We start from the raw sequence: 22399 nt of genomic DNA, 5'->3' as shown, positions 1-22399 counted from the left end.
AATTTTTATTAAGAAAGATTTCAAACCTTCAGAAAAACTGAAAGAATAACACAAAGAATACCCTTAAAGCCTCCACCTAGAGCTGACATTCACTGCATCTTGCCATCTTGCTTTGTCTATATTTATGCATGTTCATATGTGTGTGTATTTTAATTGCACGATTTAAAAGTTGCAGATGTTATAACACCTTACCCCCTAAAGATTTCTGAGAATTGTCCTAGGCCACCTTGCTCTTACCCGTAGCCTGAAGCCAGGGATGAACAATGTGGTGGCTGAGCCCTCTTCCTCAAGGTGGGAGTGCGATGTGATTCATTCACAGGGCTCCCTATGGGATCAGGCTGAAACTGAGAAGGGACAGCTCTGAGCCCTTAGCAGCCAGCAGGGAGTGGGGGTAGGAAATGAGGATGGGTGCACAGGCTAAGTACAGAGACACTGGGTGAGGCATCAATAGCATCCACTAGTTACATCCAGATTTCCCCATCTGCTCCTCTCCCCTCACTAGTCCGCACACACAACAGGAGGTAATCAAGGTTTCCACAGTGCATTTGATGATCATTTGATGTTGTGACAGCTCTTTTGATGAGTCTGAATGGATAGTGTGCATCTGTAACATGCTTAGCAGTGTCTAACCTTTTCAAAGGTTTTGCCCTCATCTCATTTTCTGGTCACTTGTTGTTATTTAGCACATACTTCCTGATGCAAATCCTTTACTCAAATTGCAGTTGTATCTAGGCCTATAGCTTGCCACTCTGGACATTCATCTTGCTGCCTCCCCAGATGCAAATCGTTTAAGTCTCCCAAGGACCTTTGATTCTAATTATAAAGGCTGCTTTGTTACCAAGGTCCCAAGAGGCTGATATGGCCCTTTCCCCTCTAGCATATCCAAAAACAGAGTCATGCATTTGCTTCTAAAGAAAATAGGTAGCCATTTTTTTATTTAGTGACCTCAGAAAACAGGCATTCAGCTTTGTGTAGAAAAGGCAGAGAGGAACATTAGCGCTACCAAATCAACTATGCCCCCCAAAGACTTGAAAGACTTGGTTTTGCTCCTAAAGGTGGTGACTAAGAGAACAGGAATTGACATGCTATTTGGCAACGCCAGAAGGGGAAGGGCTTATTCATACTTTGCATTCTTCCCAGTTTCTGTCAACTGAATTAAGAAAAATAAATTTTTTTAGTAATAAAGACAAATGTATCATTCTTCATTTTCAGGGAAAATACTTAGGAAGTAGCAAGGAGCTCATGTAGAAAGTGGAATATGAGAGTAAGGGTGACTGAGGTTCTTTATCTTCATCAACCAAACATAGTGCCTTTCATTTAAGAATGTAAAATATTTACATACAGGAAAAATAAAACTATTTTATCAATGTTAAACCACTTAGAGACATAAAACACATGGACCTTCTTGTCAAAGAAACATGATATAACATGAAATTAGAGCATTTAAAACTTGCTAACGAAATCAACAACAACATTTAGTCATATTTATTGAGCAGCTAGTCAGTGGTAGGCATTCTGAACAGGATGAAAGGTACAGAGATGAGTTACAAGTGGTCCATTCTCTCAAGAACATGAATTCCTCTTAAAAAGTAAAATAAATAAAAGAGGTCTTTCCTGAAATAGTATCCTCGACACTTAAAAGCAAGTAGGCCTACTAAATAAAATTGTTTAAGAGGGGATCTTTTGGGTTAATAAATGACCTGTAAAGTTGAGAAACACCTCAGTATGCAAAAATTCCCAAATTATAACATTTGGGAGTGGAAAAATGGACTCTGAGTCAACCAGATGAAAACCATCCAGTATTTTAATTAAAAGCAAAAAAAAAACCCTCACTTTTAAATTATGATACTGATTATTATGAATAAGTCAATATTGCTTTAATGGGGATACTGTTACAGTACTAGATTTCAGTATAAATATTTATATCTGTTTTTCCTTCATACTGAATTGCTCTCCCTCATATTAGACTATTTCTCCCCTTATTTTGTTCTTCTGACCATACAGAGAGCTTTGTAACTTACTTTCTTAGAGATTTTTCCTGATGAGAATATAAAATTAAAGCCAAATACAAATGAAAAACCGTAGCAGTTTCTTTGTGGCTACATTAACACATAGTAATTTATTGTAATTCTTTGAAAAGCTGCTAATTAGATCTCTGAGTGTAACTTATAAAACACTTTCATGATGTACTGTATGAACCAGGCTTTTTTTCCCCCCCAGTTCAAGAAATGATCCCTCATTGTAAGGGGAGGTCATAAGTCCAGGTATTTCGAAAGAAACTCAGAAGGGCACTTGTACTTGTAACCATTAGGTTATAATTCATCTTTCTTTGTTATTTTGGGAGGATCTATGATGTATGATAAACTGCTGTTAGATTGTTCAATAGGCATAGGTTTTAAGTAGTACAGTTCACATTGTTAGAAGTGCACTATTGAATCATATAAAAAAATCATTACAAATATTGTGATGTGACAACTCATTGAAAGAACCATATCACCGTGGAAGATGACCTGAAAAAATGCTGAATCATTTCAATTTTCAAATAGCAAAATCATTTATTTCTTGTTCCTTTCAGTCTAGTTCCTTTCCTCTTGCTGAAATTATTTACTTTCTTCCCCAAAACCCACATAAGATTTCTTATTCAGATCGGGCTGTACATTACAGAAATGAAACAGGCTCTACATGGCTATCCAAAACCATGTTTTATGTCATCCGAAGTTCTGGAAAAGCTTTTGGGGATAGCAGGTTCCTCTGATCTTTGACTTAAGGCAAAATCATGAGTCCTTCTACACTCCAGAGTGATAGGGAGTCTATACCCCTGGGTCCTTTTAACTAGTCATTCCATTGGACACATACAGAGCGGGGATGTGTAGCCTGGGATTCATGCAGTCCTAGGGCTTCCAGCACTCGTTGAACTCCCTAAAATTGTTTGCATGTGTATTCTTCCCAAGAGTAGATTCACAGCTTTCATCAGACTATAAGAAGGAGTTGTATCCCAATTATGAAACACTGACCTACATCCCTGGGATTTAGACAAATGCTAAGAGAAGGAATGACTGGAGACAGATGATGGTTCCCCACTCCATTTCCCTTTCATCAGTCAGAAATCTGCTCTTTGTAGGGGAAATCTCAAAGGAATCTTTTCATTCTACTCCTCAACCCCCCACCCACACACATTTAGGGTGCTAGTACTCCTCATAGAGATAACGCTGAGTTGGACCCCAGGATCACTATTCTGAGCTTTCTTTTCTTTTTGTCTTGAATGGTGGTGACTCTTGGACCAGTTTCTTACTTAGCAACACGAACTCTATCTTTTTATCCTTTCTTTTGCACAGAAGGAAACTTGTTTTTCTGCCTATGCAGTAAGACCTATTTCACTCTGCCCTTCCAACATCTAAGGGAGATGTTTCAGAAATGTAGGGGTCCTTCTTTTATAGAACGACATGCCCAGGTCCCCTTCTTTTGCTAGAGTCTCACATTCATGATCCACCTGTGCACACGACGCCCCTAGCCTTCTCTCCCAAACTCAGATCAAGATCCTGGTCTGCTTAGCTAAGGTCCCTTCAGAATAAGGGAAGCTAGTTGCATTGATTCTGCTTCCATTTCTACTGGTATATGGAGAGGGAGTTTCTAGCTAATGAAAAATTCTTCTAAGTGAAAAGCAGTTGTCCTATGTTTTCTTTGCCCAGTTTCTCTTAAAGTTAAGCCCATGTCCCAATAGCTTTCACCACAGTGACTTTTCTATTACGCCTCAATTCACCTTACCTAACTCTTAACTAGCAAGGAGTTAAAACCATAGCATCACTCCTACCATGAAAACCCGCTCTTTCACGTGTAAAAAGTCTAAGAGAAGTAGCCCAGCTCCAGCGTGAATTAGCCAGTGTGAACCCCCATGATTGTTTTTCTCCTTCTGTTAAGCAGATTCTGATTCTATTTATGTTTCACTTTTTTTTTACTTTTTTACCTCAGTTAAAGAAGAACTTGGCATAGGCAAGAAGGGGTGCTCTCCATGGAAACCTGTTATCTTCTTTCTAGACTTAATTTTGAAAGCTTTTCAATTTGAAATTTTAGAATTATTATTACTCTCCTTCCATCTCAGTTGTTGCCTTTTATAAAACTTTTATGATAAAGCCAATCCTAGTGTCTGCTGCGTTTCTCAGGCCAAGATTATAGTTCGTTCAACCATTACTATGTAGTTATCTTATTTCCTCTCTTCTTGGCAACAGTATGATATTCCATCTTTGAAGAAAACCCAGATATTCACAAGTGAAACCGTTTTTTTTCTAGAGATGGTACAGGCTTTCATCTGCTTTGTAAAAACCACAGGTCAGATTTCCTGCAAATGTTTGGCTTCCATGCCTGATACGTAAACCAACAGATGAATTTGAAAAATTGAGTTTGTTAATCACTTTGGGAAATGAGATTCAGATTTCTTTCTTACATGATAACCCAGTTGGCAAAAAATTTTATCACTTTAGGTCATGTGATACAACTATGTTCTAGTCATCGGAGATCTTTTCAGAAAAGCAAGCTTACTAGTTAGTGACTAGGGAAATTTCCTATGGGAAATTTTCACCCTTTGGAAAATGGTTCTTTAATCCAATCTTTTAAAATTCAAATGTTTAAAAAATTTTAAATATAACCGTTGAGTAGAGACATGATGCATCTGTAACATATTTATGAGCAAAGGCTATTGATTTTTTTTATTATTATTACTGTTTTCTTTAAAAAGACTGAAAGGAAATGAACCAAAGTGTTAATAACTATGATTATATTTGAATGACTGAGCTGTGGGTAATAATTTTCTTGTTATTCCTCCAAATTTTCTTTGGTGTATATTGCTTTAAAGTGGAAAAAAATTAAACCATCCTCCTAAAATTTCTCTATTTAGCACTTGCCTTACAAAAATCAAAGCCCATGTCTAAAGTAGGGGGTGGCAAACTATGGGCCACAGGCCAGTACCTATTTTTGTAAATAAAGTTTTATTAGAACACAGTCACTCTTATTTGTTTATATATTGTCTGTGGTTGCTTTCAAGCTCTTAGCAGATTTGAGTCGTTGCAACAGATCATATGGCCGTGAGGCCTAACAACTTTATTATCTGATTCTTTAAGAAAAAGTTTGCTGACCCTCTGGTCTAGAACATTCAGTTTATGAAGCAGTTGGCAAGAGTATTTTTAGTTAGCAAATTTTTTTAAACTTCGCTAATAACACCACGTTTTCTTTCCTTTGCAGCCTAAATTAACAATGGCAAAATGCAGACGAAATGTGGAGAATTTCCTCGAAGCTTGCAGAAAAATTGGTGTACCTCAGGTAATAAATTTATCATATTTTATGTTGCTAAATAAATTTGGGTATTATTTTCTTAAAATCTTTTAGAAATGCAGGTATCTAAAATCTTACAGGGTAGTTCTGAGCTAAGTTGATAATTACTAACATGATTTTGTATTACTAGAGTCAGTCATTATATTTTCAGCAGTTTCCCTTAATTATTTCCAAGGACCAAGCAAAGAAATCATATACACATGAATTTCAATATGTTGTAGTAAGTAATTAGTGCTAAGTAATCAAAAATAGTTATTCTGATTTTTCCTAAACGCCCCCACTTGCTGATTGACTTGTGTACAACTTCATACACAGTAGAGTCTGTGCTTCAGAATAAGTGCATCTCAGACTAAGAATGCTTCAGTTGGCTTCAGTTTTTTAACACTTGCTTTAAGAATGCTTCAGTTGGCTTCAGTTTTTTAACACTTGCTTTAAGAATGCTTCAGTTGGCTTCAGTTTTTTAACACTTGCTTTAATGCTTTTAAAAAATGTTTATTTTGAAATAATTTTAGGCTTTGAGAAATGTTGCAAAAATATCACAGAGAGATACTGTATACACTTCACCTAGGTTCCTGGACTGTTAATATCTAACATAAATGTAAACATAGTATGTCATCCAAACCAATAAACATGTAGACAGTGCTGTTGACTAAATTGCAGACTTTATTCAGACTTTACCAGTTTTCCACTAAGCCCTTTGGAACTGAACACACAAGAGGCCATTTCTAGTCACTTGTCCTGCTCTTGAGATTTTTTGCTTCCAGGTTCCTCAGTTAGAGCTTTATTGCCCTTTAATAGTACAAATAGTTAAACTTTTACCCTTTAAAAAACAATTATGTTAAGTGTGGCACTCTTAAAAAATATTATATATAGTGACATATATAGATAAATTTAAAGAAATAAAAACTGGTGCCACTTGATACTTTTTTCATTAACTACAACCATTACAGTTCTTGTCACCATATTTTGTCCAACATTCAAGGAGAAAAACATGACACTTTTCTATCACCTTCTTAATTAGCTGTCAGAAACCTACTATTGGCCCCTGGACTCAACAAGTCCACTGTTTCTCTCGAAGTTAAGCCCTTGTCCCAAGGGCTTTTGCTGACAATGACTCATTTTACCCAGTTCACCATTCCTCCCTTTAACTAACATGAGTTGAGAAGGTCAAAGCATCATTTGTCCAATGAACACCTTTCCCTTTCAGCTCTTTCACAAAGTGGAAGAGAGCCCAGCTCCACAGAGCAGCTGCACTAGCCAGTGTTAGTTCCCATGAGTGTTTTTTCTCCTTTTATTAAGTAGATTGTGATTCTACTACTTATTTTTTACTTTTTTCTTTTGCATTTTTTAAGCTGAGTTATAAAATAACTGAAATTTACATTTAGTGGTAGTTAGCAAGGATCTTTTTTGTTCCTGTGGACAAATTCAAAGCAAATGTATTACCTTTATATCATATTGTTTTCTGAAGGCTCATCATCTCTTTTAGAACTAACCATTTTTAAACATATTGAGAGCATTAATAAGGTTTCTAGATAAATAGCATACATTTCTCCATATTAACAGGCAGGTTCTAATATTCACATGTACACTCTAACATTCAGTGTTTCCCTTATGCCTACTTGAGATGATCCTACCTGACCATCACAAGCATGCCCAGTACCTGCCCCAGTTCCATAGCACAGTGTCTTTGAACAAGAGAATGTGGCATGGGTTGGTGCAGGGAATGGGACCAGAGGAAAAATATGAGTGATTAAAAAGAGGCACCACATACCTAGAGAGAAGAGTGCTGAAAACGGCCCCACACGGCAAGACGTGCTGGCACACTTAGCCTATGTCAGACCTGTAAAGGACTTCTTAACAGTCATTGTACATGTACTCTGGGCTTTACAGAACTGTCATCTGTCTCAGATTTAAAGTCTATACACTGAAATTCTTTTAGAATATAACCGCCATTGGTCAACAAAATCAAAAACAGTGTGCCTTTTAAAGCATGCATTTTATTCCACCATTTGCCAAGCAGTGGTTAACAGTATTTATTTGAAGGCAGGAGATAGAAATAATACAATTTTAAAAGACTGGGTACTAAAAAAAAAAAAGACTGGGTATTTTTTCCAGGGTGGTTTTAGACTGGAGTTCTTGACACATCCTCCTTCCCCTCCCTTTCCCCCCACCAGAAAGAGTAAATGGACATTCCATATGGGCCACCTCTTCCTTCTCCACTCCTGCCTTCCACCCAAGTCTCACCACCACCATCACTAACACTTTTAGATGGGTTCCTGTTATGCTGCTACTTCTGCTAAAACAGTTGATCATTTTCGTTAAACAAAATGAAGGAAAATGAATAAATACAAACTCGTAGGTTTAAACTAGCATTCTCAGGTCCCTCTGCCATGGGAGGGAAGAAGAAACCTATACCTCTTCTTCTTCCTTTGTTCTCCCCTACTTCTGGGCATTATGACCTTTACCTAAACATGACCACCTGCTATGTTTCACTTGTAAATAAAATCAGGGATGTAATAATGATCACTTTTGAAAACAGATAACATAAAACTTAATATTGAAAAATTTGTCAGATCTTCTGTCCAGAAAACATGTATAAAGGTGAATGATTTCCCTTATCAGTATAACTTTTTAAATGTTTACAAGTTAAATTATGAATGAAACATTGAAGAATAAAGTGATTGTTAAAAACCTCCAATAAGGTTGGGCATATGGATAGTCTCATTATTATGCTTTTATTAAATATATGTTACATTCCAAAAACTATAGTTGGTGATAAAAACTTCTGAGTCCAATATCTTATGTTCTGGAGTTATTATATGTTATGTGTGAAAGAATATTTTCCTGTTATCAAGTCCAGTAATGCTTTTATTTATTTAATTTCTTAATCTGTGAACTGGAGGGTTTGGATGATCTCTAAGGCCCATTACAACTCTAGATTCATTTTGTACAATTAGTAAACAAGACTTGGTTAAGATGGACTTGACTTGATTTTTAGAGGAACACCAAGTCATTCAGTACACCTGACTTCCAGGTAATAAGTTTCCCCTAATTATTATGCTTTCTTCATTCTTTGAACCTTCTTGACTCACCTGGGTTTCTCCAAAAACTTCCGTCTCCTCAGCCCACCCCCAGGTTTTGTCCTTGCTTTCTGGCCTATTTTTTGTTAATAGGGAAGAATGAATCGAGAAAGAGGTTGCCTCACCCACTCAACCACTCTCAGGCCTCACATAACCCTAAGTCAGCATCCACCTCTGTTCATTTTATCCTGAATGTTCATACTAATCACCAACAATTTTATTCTGCTATTTAGTAGTAAAATCAAGCTGAGCACATAGAGGATTCTTTGTGGTTTTGTTTTTCAGCATTTTGATTCATCATAATAAAAAATGTTACGGGATATGTTTCTTTGAATATGACTGAGATGATCATATTGAATTCTATACTCAAATCTGTATTTCTGATCCACTGACTTTATTTTTCTGTTTTCCTTTCCTGCTCACACTTTGGACAGGACAATCTTTGTTCCCCTTCTGACATCCTTCAGCTAAACCTCAGCGTAAAAAGAACTGTTGAAACACTACTTTCTCTTGGGGCAAATTCAGAAGAATCCAGTTTTGTCTCTCTATCTATCCAGCTTTTGGGTTTTGTGGCATTTTATTGTACTTTAATGTTAACTCTCTGTATGCTTTATTACTGGATCTTCCCCCTCTAGCCGAAAGTGCATTCCAGTGATTTTTCCATCTCATTCCTGTGCTTGGTAAAGGAGGTTTGTTTCTCATTCAAAAGTATTTACATATGTGCTTTTTTTAATTGGTTAGCCATCAAAGAGCTAACCAATAAAGTAGATAAATTCTTTCCTCATGTGTCCAGATGAGCAGCTTATCACATTAGGAAGCATTTATGATTGCTAACAAAGAGCAGAAAGACCAGTATATTTTCTTCTGCTCATTTGTCCATTCTCCTGGCCTGTATGTGGCCTTGTTTCTCTTATCATAAATGCTGAGCAGGGTCTACTAATACAATCCTGAGCCTGTTGTTAGAATATGAGTTAGAACTTTATTTCCAAATGGCATAATAAAGTTTCCATCTGGCCTTCTTTCCATGCCTCAACACAACTTAAGTGTTGAAATTGTGAGAAGTATTAAAATTACGAGTTGCTGAACTTTTCAACAGCCGTTCATGAGGAAACAGTTGTACTACCCCTTATGTTCTGGGGAGCACCTGGTCACTTAGATCTCTGCATTGAGCTGTGCCCTGAAATCCTGAAATCTGTCTTTATTGGTAGGCACAAGTCCACCTAATAAGCATCTGCTCTCTGGACATCTGGAAGGCACTGGCCATTTAATCTTAATAATTTTAATTTGATCAGAATGTTCAGTCCAAAGATAATGTAGGTTCCCTAGATTGCTATTCTGAGCCCATTGTGTACATTGGAAACAGTACACAAGCAAATTATCTGGAGCTGACCTTTCAGGGGTAGGCACCTGTCTGCACATTTATTATGTTTATTATCTTTAACTTCACTTCTAGAATCCTATTTAGAATTTAAAATTGGAATTTATGTAATTTCCAATATATTTGAACCATCTTAATAGGTGAACTTATATTTGATAGGCTGTTGAGGAGATTATTTCTGAACAGTAGCAGGTAAAGAATTAGGCAGCAATCTCTGTTCTGTACCCAAGGCAATGAATGCCTCTTTCAGAATGCTTAGTATATTAGCTGCTAGCCTTAATGCTTGAAAGTACTTTATAATTGCATTCAGATTCTGGTTCTCATAAATAGTGTTTCTGAACATTCAGGAATCTCTGAACTCTGTTAAGAAAATTGGACAACTGAACTCACGTATGAAGGAAGATTGTGAGGAACCATATCATGTTGTAGAAGTCAATCTGAGGATCTGATTGCTTTGGTTTTCTTTCATATTAAATGGGAAAATTATTTAACACATTAAAAACCTTTTATTTTTAATGCTGAAACATTGAACACTGTGTTGAAAACAGCAGTAGTGCCTTTTGGAGTTGGGGGGAGGTTTTTTTTTAAGATGTCTCTGAGTCAGAGATCATTCAGTTTTGTGAAGTTCTGTCCCTTTAAAAAAACACATGGTGTTTTATGTGGTTTTGGGGGAGTAATGGTGCATTCTCTTCAGAACAGAGTTCCCTCTAAGCCAGCTAGAAGGTAAATGTGCATCTGGAGAGCATAAGCCACTGAGGGAATGTGTAAGCCACCGGCTTACAGGTCGCAGGGCACCCCTGGAAACAGAGATCAAGGAATCGGCCTCAGAGGAAATATGTCTCCCCCCAGAGTAAAACACCCTGCAGGTTCATTTTAAGTATAGTTAATCTGTACTTCAGTTGTACTCAGAAGATTTATTCAAAGTTGCTAGTTTCTTAAGATCAAAAGATTCCATTTACCTTGTTTTATCAAGGTAAGTATTAAATAAAAAGAAAGTGATTAAGAAGCACAAGTACCAATAACGGTTCATAAAACATACTTGTTATATTTTTTATTGCAACTGGTTTTGTAAAACTTCCTAATAATATATTAAGTGCCAATGAAAAGCTGAGAAAAATCCAGTTATCTTCTTTTATAAGTATGTATAGTCTTTTTCAGTAGAACCAGAATTCCACTTTCATTCCTTTAAGAGTAACCTCTTCTTTCTTTCATCTAATCAATGATAGATGTTATTCTTATGATATGCCTTTTTGTCTTACAAGAAAGGATTAACCAAACACATTAATGAGGTAATAAACAAGATAGAAGTAATTTAACTTGCTTAAGCAAACATGTAAATGCTTTTCAAATATATGTTAATTAATGTGTTCCTGACTAAGCTCACATCATAGTTCTCCAGCATAATTTAATCCATTAAATACCAGGATATAAAATACTTTTTCAAATGTAATTTCTTTATTTAAGTTCTGTAATTCAAGTTTTTAAGTAATTCAAACCGGGCCTTCCGTGAATTATCCAGTGTAGGGGATATTTTCTCAAATACTTCTAAATCTCAAGGATATACCTCAGTTTCTTCCTGTGATCCCTGCCTGGTCTGAGAACCTGATTTTCATAGTCAGGACTAAATGTAGAGAGCATTCCTCTCTCATGCAGTCTGAGTTATGGCATGAAACTATCTTGCATTCCTATGGTTTGTAATTTCCAAAGCGCTTTCTCCTACAATATTATATCTTTAGGCTTCAGCCATCCAGTAACTTGGAACTGTTTCTCTATTTTCACCTGCCTCATTTTACTGATCTGCATTGCTCTTTTATTTATCAGCGGTGAAGGATGCTGCTTTTACTCCATAGTATGTTTATCTGCTGTTGTATGTAAAAGTGTATGTAACTTGTCCATTTTCTAATATTCAAAATGATCTGTATGTACTTTTAGATGTATTAATAAAAAAAAAGTGACGAGTGTCAGGTACCATCTCTGTGTAACTCATATTAACAGAGGTCAGATTCTCAGGTACTGACTTCTCGTATCTCAGTTCATTATTATGAGGGAGAGAAGAGATGCTTATTTTTTCTTTTCAGTTCTGTGATGTTCATCCTCTTTTCTCTTCTGTTTGTTTTTATGTTACATTGTCCCATTTCAGGAGCAATTATGTTTGCCTCTCCACATTTTAGAAGAGAAAGGTTTGAGCCAGGTTGCGCTGACGGTCCAGGCTCTCCTGGAACTTGCCCCGCCCAAGCAGCAGCAGCACCAGTTATCTGCTGTGTAAGGACTCCCAGCACCGTGGGCGTTGGCCTGGCCAAAACGAAACAGGACAGCGTGACTGCTGCTGTGAGCCGTCTGCTTAACAAAGCGCTTACATGTTCTTAAAAGGGACTGTTTCCATGATTCCTAACAGGAATATTTTGCTTCATTTCTCCATTTTAGGGGAGGTTATATCCATTTGCATTGAATTGTTTATGAAGACACGGTTGGTTTTCACAAATGAAACTTAATTCTGTCATTATTGAGAACCCAACACTGAAGCCTAACCTGGCTGTGCTTTTCTAGAGAGTAGGCTCTTTCACATACTGAAGACTATCTTCTCAGAAGGATATTTGTCTCTCTTGAAGGCACAGCCATGCTGTTATCTTTCCCTGTTTCCAAGCCCTCTGGAATCCACTAGTTTCTAAACGTGGTTGTTCATTAGAATCTCCTGGAGAATTTGTTAAAGTACAGATTCTCACTCGGTTGGTCTAGAGTGAGGCGTGGGTATCTGCATTTCAACAAACATTCCAGGTGTTTCATGTAGTGGAAACCATTGTTCCAAGCTAGATATTTGTATAATTTGGGGGGAGTAATGACTTCACCATGTTTTTCAGCTCTATTATGACTACTTGGACTGTTCTGTCCAAGGTAAAATAAAAATAATGTAGAAGGTCTAGATTTTGCATAGTAAAACAATGAAACAGATACTGTTGCATTTAAGGCCAGTGTCCTAGGCCTCCCCCCAGCTCCAGTCCACCACCACTTAGAGGATGGTTCCATGTATCATCCCACTATTATCTAAACATTATAATCAAGCACTCTACACACAGGGTCCAGATCTTTAAGCTGGTAGCTTGTGGCACTCTGCATCCTGTGTGTTGACTTCACTGAGCTCACCCCTTCTCCCCTGCAAGCTGCTCCCAGGATACCTGGACCTGCAAACACCTTCCAGTCACAGCAGATGCAATTCCAGCTCCCCAAATAACAGAAGATTATGAAAATAAAGTAAAAGCCAAGCTTCTTACATTTCTTTCAGCTAACTGCCAATTTCTGTAGCTGAGTTAAAGCACTTGTGGCATTTTAAAAACAGCTTGCTGTCTTTTCATCTAGCCATCTAGCTCCCCAACCAGTGCCTTATTTACTCAATTATGGGTGCAGTAAAAGGGCCCAAGGGCTCAGACAGCACAAAACCAGGAGCCCTAATTCAAGTCTAAGCCACTTGGGTCTTTCTTCCCCTATTTTTTGAGACCCTTTTAGTTGTCAGTGATATCTTCTGATATTCACTGCCTTTGTAAACCAAGTAAATAGAGTAAGTGAAGATACTAGTTATCTAGGTTTTTTCCTGTTGTTAACTGTTCTGGGGTTTCTTTACCAGTCCATGCATTTAAGAATAATGTTCTCTCGTTTTATCATGTAGCAGCATCTAAAAGTAACTCTGGATAAAATCATGTTGAGTATCTGGCCAAAATAATGTTTTCTCCTTGTTGTCACAGGTTTAAACTTATATAACACAAAACATCTGAGCTCAAAGCCCAGTCCTTCAGGGTCCTTATGAAACAAAAGTAAAATGTGTTTTAAGTGCTTAGAGCCAGACCCCATTATATTTACAGTTCCAAACAGACCCACCAGTCATAGGACTTGTTTAGAATTTAGCTGTGTATATTTTTAAACTCTAGGTATTTTTACTTCTAGTCAACATTAAACCTCAGTACAATCTCCAAATTATAGACAGCCATTTGAAATGAAACTCAGCAAAGGACAGGACTGTTTGTCACATAGTTGCAAGGAATAATCCCAGTCAGCATACATAATGCAACATTTGGAACATTTGTGACTAATTTTCCCATAGGAATAATTGGAATTTTCAACGTATTTCAAATTTTATACATAGCATGAAACCTTATTCATATATTTTTATCAGACTAATTCAAATTTATATTTGAATAGTTAGTTAGAAAATATTTGTTTACAGTTTTGGTTGATAATGAAAGAAAAATATAAAATATATTGAATGTCTTTTCTATGTCAAGATGCAAAACAAGTCATGATGTTTTTGTTGGAAAATTTTTGTACTCAGTGTTTTGTATATACCTTTTTTTTTAACTGGAAAGAAAATTTAATATTTAGCCTTGCTAGACTCTAACATAAGATGAAGATGACTTTGTTACAATTCCACCTGACCATTTATGAACTTCCTACTGAAGCAGTGACCTTCCCAGCGCTGAAGAGTGAATGAAGAAAAGGCTAAGTGCCCGCCCACCAGGGCCCAAGTCAGCAGGTTTCTGGGCTTTCAGTCTCATACTTGCTTAGCACTCCAAACCAATTTTCTCTGGAAACAACTCATGGGAGGAAGGGCCTTTGTATTTGACTAGAATAGAATAGGACACTTAGTAGTAATAGGTCACTTTCCTTAATAGCTTTTGAAAATACAGCCTCACACCTAATCAAGGAGTCTGATTTCTCTACTTGATAAAAGTACAGCAGTGACTAATGTATGACTACGCTGACGAGTATGATGAACTTTTTAAAACTAAGCGCTTAAATGGTTATAGAAATGAAGGAGAACATGGATATTCAGAAACGTTTTTATATACATATTGCCGTAAGGTGGTTTACAGCAGATTTCATTTTATTTCTGAAAATGTTGTAAACATGTAATTAGTAAAAGATTTTGTAAAACATTGTCCTATATTTGTATGTCTGTAAATATAATGCATAAGTTCTAAGAATAAATATGTCAGTATCATGTTTGTTATTTTAAATTGCCTGTATGCCACTTTACACATTGACATTAAAATAAAAGACAACACTTCAATAGCATGAAATAAAGGCTGATTTGAAAATGTTCATACCTAAAGCATGGTTTCCTTGGCAAAAATAAAAGGGTAAATTCTTTGATGGAACATCAGTAGAAACTGGGTCCTCATAATGGTCCCTTGAGATCAAAATATACTTTTTTAAGAAAGTATACATATCAGTAGTGTCCTGTATTTGGAATTAGATATAAGGCTTAATTTTGAAATATATGTGACCCATTTGAAAGACTTTTCTCAGAAATTACCAACTATGCTATAGGGAGAGCTTTAGCATTCCAAGACATTCTATTCTGATCAATCAAGCAAGGCAAGAATGACCCAATGGGCTCATTCTCTTTTAGCAGGAGAGAGAGAGAATGACAATCAGCCTTATATCCAGTCACAGATTAGGTATTTTCACGTGCTTTGCCTCTTTTAGTCTTAATACCCCATAAGGTGAGAGTTACTGAGTAAGCAAAGCAGGTATAGGCCCTACTGTCTCACGTCTCAGCAATATCTCCAAACTCATCTCCCCACTGACCTGTGTCCCCTGTCTTTCCTGTGTGTGGGCTGTATATCCTGACATCTCATTTCTGTCTTGTATTTATCATTTATATCCTTACCTATTTCCCAGAAAAGGAGCTGAAGCAGCTTATAATAAGATATATGTTCTATGTGACACCCCCCCCCATAAAAACAGTAAAGTGATAATAAATTTAAAAGGCAGGCAGGAACCAACCTTCATTAAAACTTTATTGTGTATGTATTATTCTAGACACTTGATAAACATCTTGTAGTTCCTACTGAACACCACTTTTGCTCATAAGAGTGTCATTTATTACACTAGAAGGAATCAATAGCAGAATAACTGAGGCAGAAGAATGGATAAGTGCCCTGGAAAACAGGATGGTGGAATTCACTGCCATGGAACAGAATAAAGAAAAAAAGAATGAAAAGAAATGAAGACAGCCTAAGAGACCTCTGGGACAACATTAAACACACCAAAATTCACATTATAAAAGTCCCAGAAAGAAAAGAGAGAGAAGGGACCCAAGAAAATATTTGAAGACGTTATAGTCGAAAACTTCCCTAACACGGGAAATGAAATAGCCACCCAAGTCCAGGAAGTGCAGAGAGTCCCAGGCAGCATAAACCCAAGGAGAAACATGCCAGGACATATAGTAATCAAATTGACAAAAATTATTAAAAGCACCAAGGGAAAAAAAACAAGGGAACTCCCATAAGGTTAACAGGTGATGTCTCAGCAGAAACTACAAGCCAGAAGGGAGTGGCATGATATACTTAAAAGTGATGGAAGAACTTACAACCAAGATCACTCTACCTGGCAAGGATCTCATTCAGATTTGATGGAGAAAGCAAAAGCTTTACATACAAGCAAAATCTAAGAGAATTCAGCACCACCAAACCAGCTCTACAACAAATGATAAAGGAACTTCTCTAAGTGGGAAACACAAGAGAAGAAAAGGTCCTACCAAAAACAAACCCATAGCAATGAAGAAAATGGTAATAGGAACATAAATACCGATAATTACCTTACACGTGAATGGATTAATGCTCCAACTAAAAGACACAGGCTCACTGAATGGATACAGAAACAAGACCCATATATATGCTGTCTACAAGAGACCCACTTTAGACCAAGGGACACATACAGACTGAAAGCGAGGGGATGGAAAAAGATATTCCATGCAACTGGAAATCAAAGCTGGAGTAGCAATACTCGTATCAGATAAAATAGACTTTAAAGAATGTTACAAAAGACAAGGAGGGACACTACATAGTGATCAAGGGATCAATCCAAGAAGAAGATATAGCAATTATATATGCACCCAACATAGGAGCACCTCAATACATAAGGCAACTGCTAACAGCTATAAAAGAGGAAATCAACAGTAACACAATAATAGTGGGGGACATTAACACTTTACTTACACCAATGGACAGATCACCCACACAGAAAATTAATAAGGAAACACAAGCTTTAAATGACACAATAGACCAGAGAGATTTAATTGATATTTATAGGACATTCCATCCAAAAACAGCAGATTACACTTTCTTCTCAAGTTCACACAGAACATTCTCCAGGATAGATCACACCTTGGGTCACAAATCAAGCCTCGGTGAATTTAAGAAAACTGAAATCATATCAAGCATCTTTTCCGACCACAACGCTATGAGATTAGAAATCAATTACAGGGAAAAAACCATAAAAACACAAACACGTGGAGGCTAAACAATACATTACTAAATAACCAAGAGATCACTGAAGAAATCAGAGGAAATAAAAAAATACCTAGAGCTCTTTGGTCTCGGCGGCAGAAGCGAGATGACGAAGGGAACGTTCTCGTTTGGGAAGCATCAGAATAAGACGCACATGTGCCGCCGCTGTGGCTCTAAGGCCTACCACCTTCAGAAGTCGACCTGTGGTAAATGTGGCTACCTGCCAAGCGGAAGAGGAAGTATAACTGGAGTGCTAAAGCTAAAAGACGAAATACCACTGGGACTGGTCGAATGAGGCACCTAAAAATTGTATACCGCAGATTCAGGCATGGATTCCATGAAGGAACAACACCTAAACCCAAGAGGGCAGTTGTTGCAGCATCCAGTTCATCTTAAGGATTTCAATTATTAGTCACGCAATAAATGTTCTGGTTTTGAAAAAAAAAAAAAAACCTAGAGGCAAATGACAACGAAAACATGACAATCCAAAACCTATGGGATGCAGCAAAAGCAGTTATAAGAGAGAAGTTTATAGTAATACAATCCTACCTCAAGAAACAAGAAAAATCTCAAACAATCTAACCTTACACCTAAAGGAACTAGAGAAAGAAGAACAAACAAAACCCAAAGTAAGTAGAAGGAAAGAAATCATAAAGATCAGAGCAGAAATAAATGAAATAGAAACAAAACAATAGCAAAGGTCAGTGAAACTAAAAGCTGGTTCTTTGAGAAGATAAACAAAATTGAAAAACCTTTAGCCAGACTCATCAAGAAAAAGAGGGAGAGGACTCAAATCAATAAAAATTAGAAATTAAAAAGGAGAAGTTACAACAGACACCGCAGAAATACAAAGCATTATAAGAGACTACTACAAGCAACTCTATGCCAATAAAATAGACAACCTGGAAAAAAGTGGACAAATTCTTAGAATGGTATAACCTTCCAAGACTGAACCAGGAAGAAATAGAAAATATAAACAGACCAATCACAAGTAATGAAATTGAAACTCTGATTAAAAATCCTCCAACAAACAGAAGTCCAGGACCAGATGGCTTCACAGGTGAATTCTATCAAAGATTTAGAAAAGAGCTAACACCCATCTTCCAAAAAATTGCAGAGGAGGGAACACTCCTAAACTCATTCTGTGAGCCACCATCACCCTGATACCAAGACCAGACAAAGATACTACAAAAAAAGAAAATTACAGACCAATATCACTGAGTACAGATACAAAAATCCTCAACAAATACTAGCAAACAGAATCCAGCAACACATTAAAAGGATCATACGCCATGATCAACTGGGATTTATCCCAGTGATGCAAGGATTCTTCAATATACACAAATCAATCAATGTGATACACCATATTAACAAATTGAAGAACAAAAACCATATGATCATCTCAACAGATGCAGAAAAAGCTTTTGACAAAATTCAACACCCATTTATGATAAAAACTATCCAAAAAGTGGGCATAGAGGGAACCTACCTCAACATAATAAAGGCCATATACAACAAACCCACAGCAAACATCATTCTCAATGGTGAAAAACTGAAACCATTTCTTCTAAGATCAGGAACGAGACAAGGTTGCCCACTCTCACCACTATTATTCAACAGTTTTTGGAAGTTTTAGCCACGTAATCAGAGAAGAAAAAGAAATAAAAGGAATCCAAGTTGGAAAAGAAGAAGTAAAACTGTCACTGTTTGCAGATGACGTGAAACCATACGTAGAGAATCCTAAAGATGCCACTAGAAAACTACTAGAGCTAATCACTGAATTTGGTAAAGTTGCAGGATACAAAATTAATGCACAGAAATCTCTTTCATTCCTATACACTAACAACGAAAGATCAGAAAGAGAAAGTAAGGAAACAATCCCATTCACCATTGCAACAAAAAGAATAAAATACCTAGGAATAAACCTACCTAAGGAGGTAAAAGACCTGTACTCAGAAAACTATAAGACACTGATGAAAGAAATCAAAGATGACACAAACAGGTACAGAGATATACCATGTTCTTGGATTGGAGGAATCAATATTGTGAAAATGACTATACTACCCAAAGCAATCTACAGGTTCAATGCAATCCCTATTAAATTACCAATGGCATTTTTTACAGAACTAGAACAAAAATCTTAAAATTTGTATGGAGACACAAAAAACCCCGAATAGCTAAAGCAATCTTGAGGGAAAAAAATGGAGCTGGAGGAATCAGACTCCCTGACTTTGGGCTATACCACAAAGTTACAGTAATTAAGACCATATGGTACTGGCACAAAAACAGAAATACAGATCAATGGAACAGGATAGAAAGCCCAGAGATAAACCCACACACCTATGGTCACCTAATCTATGACAAAGGAGGCAAGGATATACAATGGAGAAAAGACAGTCTCTTCTATAAGTGGTGCTGGGAAAACTGGACAGCTACATGTAGAAGAATGAAATTAGAACACTCCCTAACACCATACACAAAAATAGACTCAAAATGGCTTAAAGACCTAAGTGTAAGGCCAGACACTATAAAACTCTTAGAGGTAAACACAGGAAGAACACTCTGACATAAATCACAGCAAGATCTTTTTTGACCTACCTCCTAGAGTAATGGAAATAAAAACAAATAAACAAATGGGACCTAATGAAACTTAAAAGCTTTTGCACAGCAAAGGAAACTATAAACAAGAAGAAAAGATAACCCTCAGAATGGGAGAAAATAATTGCAAATGAATCAACGGACAAAGGATTAATCTCCAAAATGTATAAATAGCTCATGCGGCTCAATATTAAAAAAACAGGGGCTTCCCTAGTGGCACAGTGGTTGAGAGTCCGCCTGCCAATGCAGGGGACACGGGTTTGTGCTCCAGTCTGGGAAGATCCCACATGCCATGGAGCGGCTGGGCCTATGAGCCATGGCCACTGAGCCTGCGCATCCGGAGCCTGTGCTCCGCAACGGGAGAGGCCACAACAGTGAGAGGCCCGCGTACCGCAAAAAAAAAAAAAAAAAAAAATCAAGAAATGGGCAGAAGACCTAAATAGACATTTCTCCAAAGAAGATATACAGATTGCCAACAAACACATTAAAAGCTGCCCAACATCACTAATTATTAGAGAAATGCAAATCAAAACTACAGTGAGGTATCACCTCACACTGGTTACAATGGGCATCATCAGAAAATCTACAGACAACAAGTGCTTGAGAGAGTGTGGAGAAAAGGGAACCCTCTTGCACTGTTGGTGGGAATGTAAATTGATACAGCCACTATGGAGGACAGGATGGAGATTCCTTAAAAAACTAAAAATAGAATTACCATATGACCCAGAAATCCCACTACTGGGCATATACCCAGAGAAAACCATAATTCAAAAAGACACATGCACCCCAATGTTCACTGCAGCACTGTTTACAATAGCCAGGTCATGGAAGCAACCCAGATGCCCATCGACAGACGAATGGATAAAGAAGATGTGGCACATATATACAATGGAATATTACTCAGCCATAAAAAGAAACAAAATTGGGTCATTTGTACAGACGTGGATGGACCTAGAGACTGTCATACAGAGTGAAGTCAGAAAGAGGAAAATGAATATTGTATATTAATGCATATATGTGGAACCTAAAAAAATGGTACAGATGAACCAGTTTGCAGGGCAGAAATAGAGACACAGATGTAGAGAACAAACGTATGGACACCAAGGGGGGAAAGTGGCAGGGGGTGGTGGTGTGATGAATTGGGAGATTGGGATTGACATGTATACAGTAATATATATATAATAGATAAGTAATAAGAACCTGCTGTATAAAAAAATAAATGAGATGCCAAAAAAAAAGGGTGTCATATATGACACTCTTTGCTCCTAAGTGCCATTTTTCACTATAGGCAATTTGAATAAAGTCAGAATCAGAGACATTACAGGAATTACTGAAGTTTTAATGTATTACTATAACTAGGATTATGTACTTTTTTTTCTGGTGAGAAAGAGCAAGAGGAATCTTCACAAGACTCCTAGAAATATTTCTTCCCAGGATTTTTTTTTTCAAATTATGAAGAAGCTCTGAATCCACAGTATAATCCTAATTCAGGGTTTGAAAACTAGTATAACAGTCAAGGTGACCTAGTATAACCAGGCCTTACCTGGGAATGTCCAAATAGGAAACAACCTGTAGATGAGTTATCTGTGATGGTAAAAGATGTTTCTTACTCTCTTCAGGTCCTCCTTCCCACCTCCAAAACACCAGCAGAAAAGACAGAAGATAACTTGGTCACTTCTTGCCTCTCCGCTTGTCCTTGTCTTTGCCTTTACCTTTACCTTTTGAATCCTTGCCGTCATCTTTGTCCTTCTTGGGCATTTTGAAACCACCAATTTCCTTCCGCACCACAGTGCCTCGCCACCAGGCCTGGAGCTGGAAGAGGACAGGGAAGCGGGTACAGTTTGTAGTATGCCTGACAAACTGCATTCTTTCTACATAAGGCGATTGTTTTTTCATAAACTAACTTCTGTGAAGATGGTCTCTGAGACACAGAAGTGGCCAAGCATGCTATCCTTGAACAATGCTTGCCTGTTGTGCAGGACCCAGAGCTTAAGTCCTGGACTCTAAAGTTTTCAAGGAGTAAAAATAAAGAAAAGGGATCTGATTAGGCCTATCTTTCCCTTACACTTAGAAACCTGAGTCCCTTGTACTGCTGCTCTTTATGAACATCCAAGTTCCCTAAATCTAACAACCATTTGATCCAAAAGGGATGCTAGTTACCTGGACCACAGGCAAAAGCAAGAACTCAGTCAAAAATGTGCAGATAATCTAGTGATTTCAGTAGGTTTCCTGGTGCATTTCACTCTCTAATGATTGATGAAAGGATCAAAACTCCCCTTCAAAAAGGATTTAGTTAGCTCCCTTGAATATCTTAGTCATTAGACACAACTGTTCTAAATACAGTCTGGTCTACTTTCAAATCAGATTAAGCTCCAAAGACTGGGAGCAAATCCACTAATGAAAAGAAAACAAAAATGGTCTTCAGCTGCCTCTTACAGTTTTGCTCTAAATCGAGGAATCCTGACAAATAGAAAACACCAGAGAAGCTCAATAAATACTTGCTAACTATACATCTGACTCCTAATGGAAAGCTCAAGTTTGGGTTTAAATACCTGGTCCTGAATGTACTTCAAAGTTTACTGCCTTAATACACCCCCTAATATACATCCCAAACCACAGCTTGCACACTGTAGGGTCTCAGCAGATACTCTTCTTTCAGAGAGAAGGGCAATTGTCAAAACTACAGTTTTAGTCTAGCTGATGTTATTCTTGCTTGAAAATATTTCCCAGAATCT

At 37.2% G+C, this 22399-nt stretch overlaps 2 protein-coding genes and 1 pseudogene across 11 annotated transcripts in view; 2 read left to right on the top strand and 1 right to left on the bottom strand.

Annotated features, from left to right (window-relative positions):
- LRCH3 (leucine rich repeats and calponin homology domain containing 3) overlaps positions 1–12151 on the top strand; it is a 127109-nt gene extending 114958 nt beyond the window's left edge. For 3 of the 5 annotated variants that reach the window (XM_082626048.1, XM_082626049.1, XM_082626047.1), the window contains 2 exons: positions 5236–5313; positions 8840–11910. In XM_082626048.1, the coding sequence (XP_082482174.1) occupies positions 5236–5313; positions 8840–9040 (279 nt within the window). In that variant the 3' untranslated portion in view covers positions 9041–11910. The other 2 variants (XM_082626051.1, XM_082626050.1) reach the window with 1 other exon arrangement.
- Positions 12152–17157: 5006 nt separating this feature from the next.
- Positions 17158–17518, top strand: LOC309806682 (large ribosomal subunit protein eL37-like; annotated as a pseudogene). The gene has a single exon. The product of its transcript is annotated as a large ribosomal subunit protein eL37-like (transcript).
- A 3516-nt stretch (positions 17519–21034) lies between these two features.
- The window catches only part of DRC9 (dynein regulatory complex subunit 9), a 40979-nt gene continuing 39614 nt past the window's right edge, over positions 21035–22399 (bottom strand). For all 5 annotated transcript variants that reach the window (XM_082625806.1, XM_082625807.1, XM_082625805.1 and 2 more), the window contains one exon: positions 21035–21476. In XM_082625806.1, coding sequence (XP_082481932.1) covers positions 21336–21476 — 141 coding nt within the window. In that variant the 3' untranslated portion in view covers positions 21035–21335. The remainder of the gene's footprint in view (positions 21477–22399) is intronic.

The sequence above is a fragment of the Mesoplodon mirus genome, assembly GCF_964341445.2.
Source record: "Mesoplodon mirus genome assembly, chromosome: 6".
NCBI classification, from domain to species: Eukaryota; Metazoa; Chordata; class Mammalia; order Artiodactyla; family Ziphiidae; genus Mesoplodon; species Mesoplodon mirus.
Note: the sequence above shows the minus strand (reverse complement) of the source record. Positions and strands in the feature narration are given on the sequence as shown.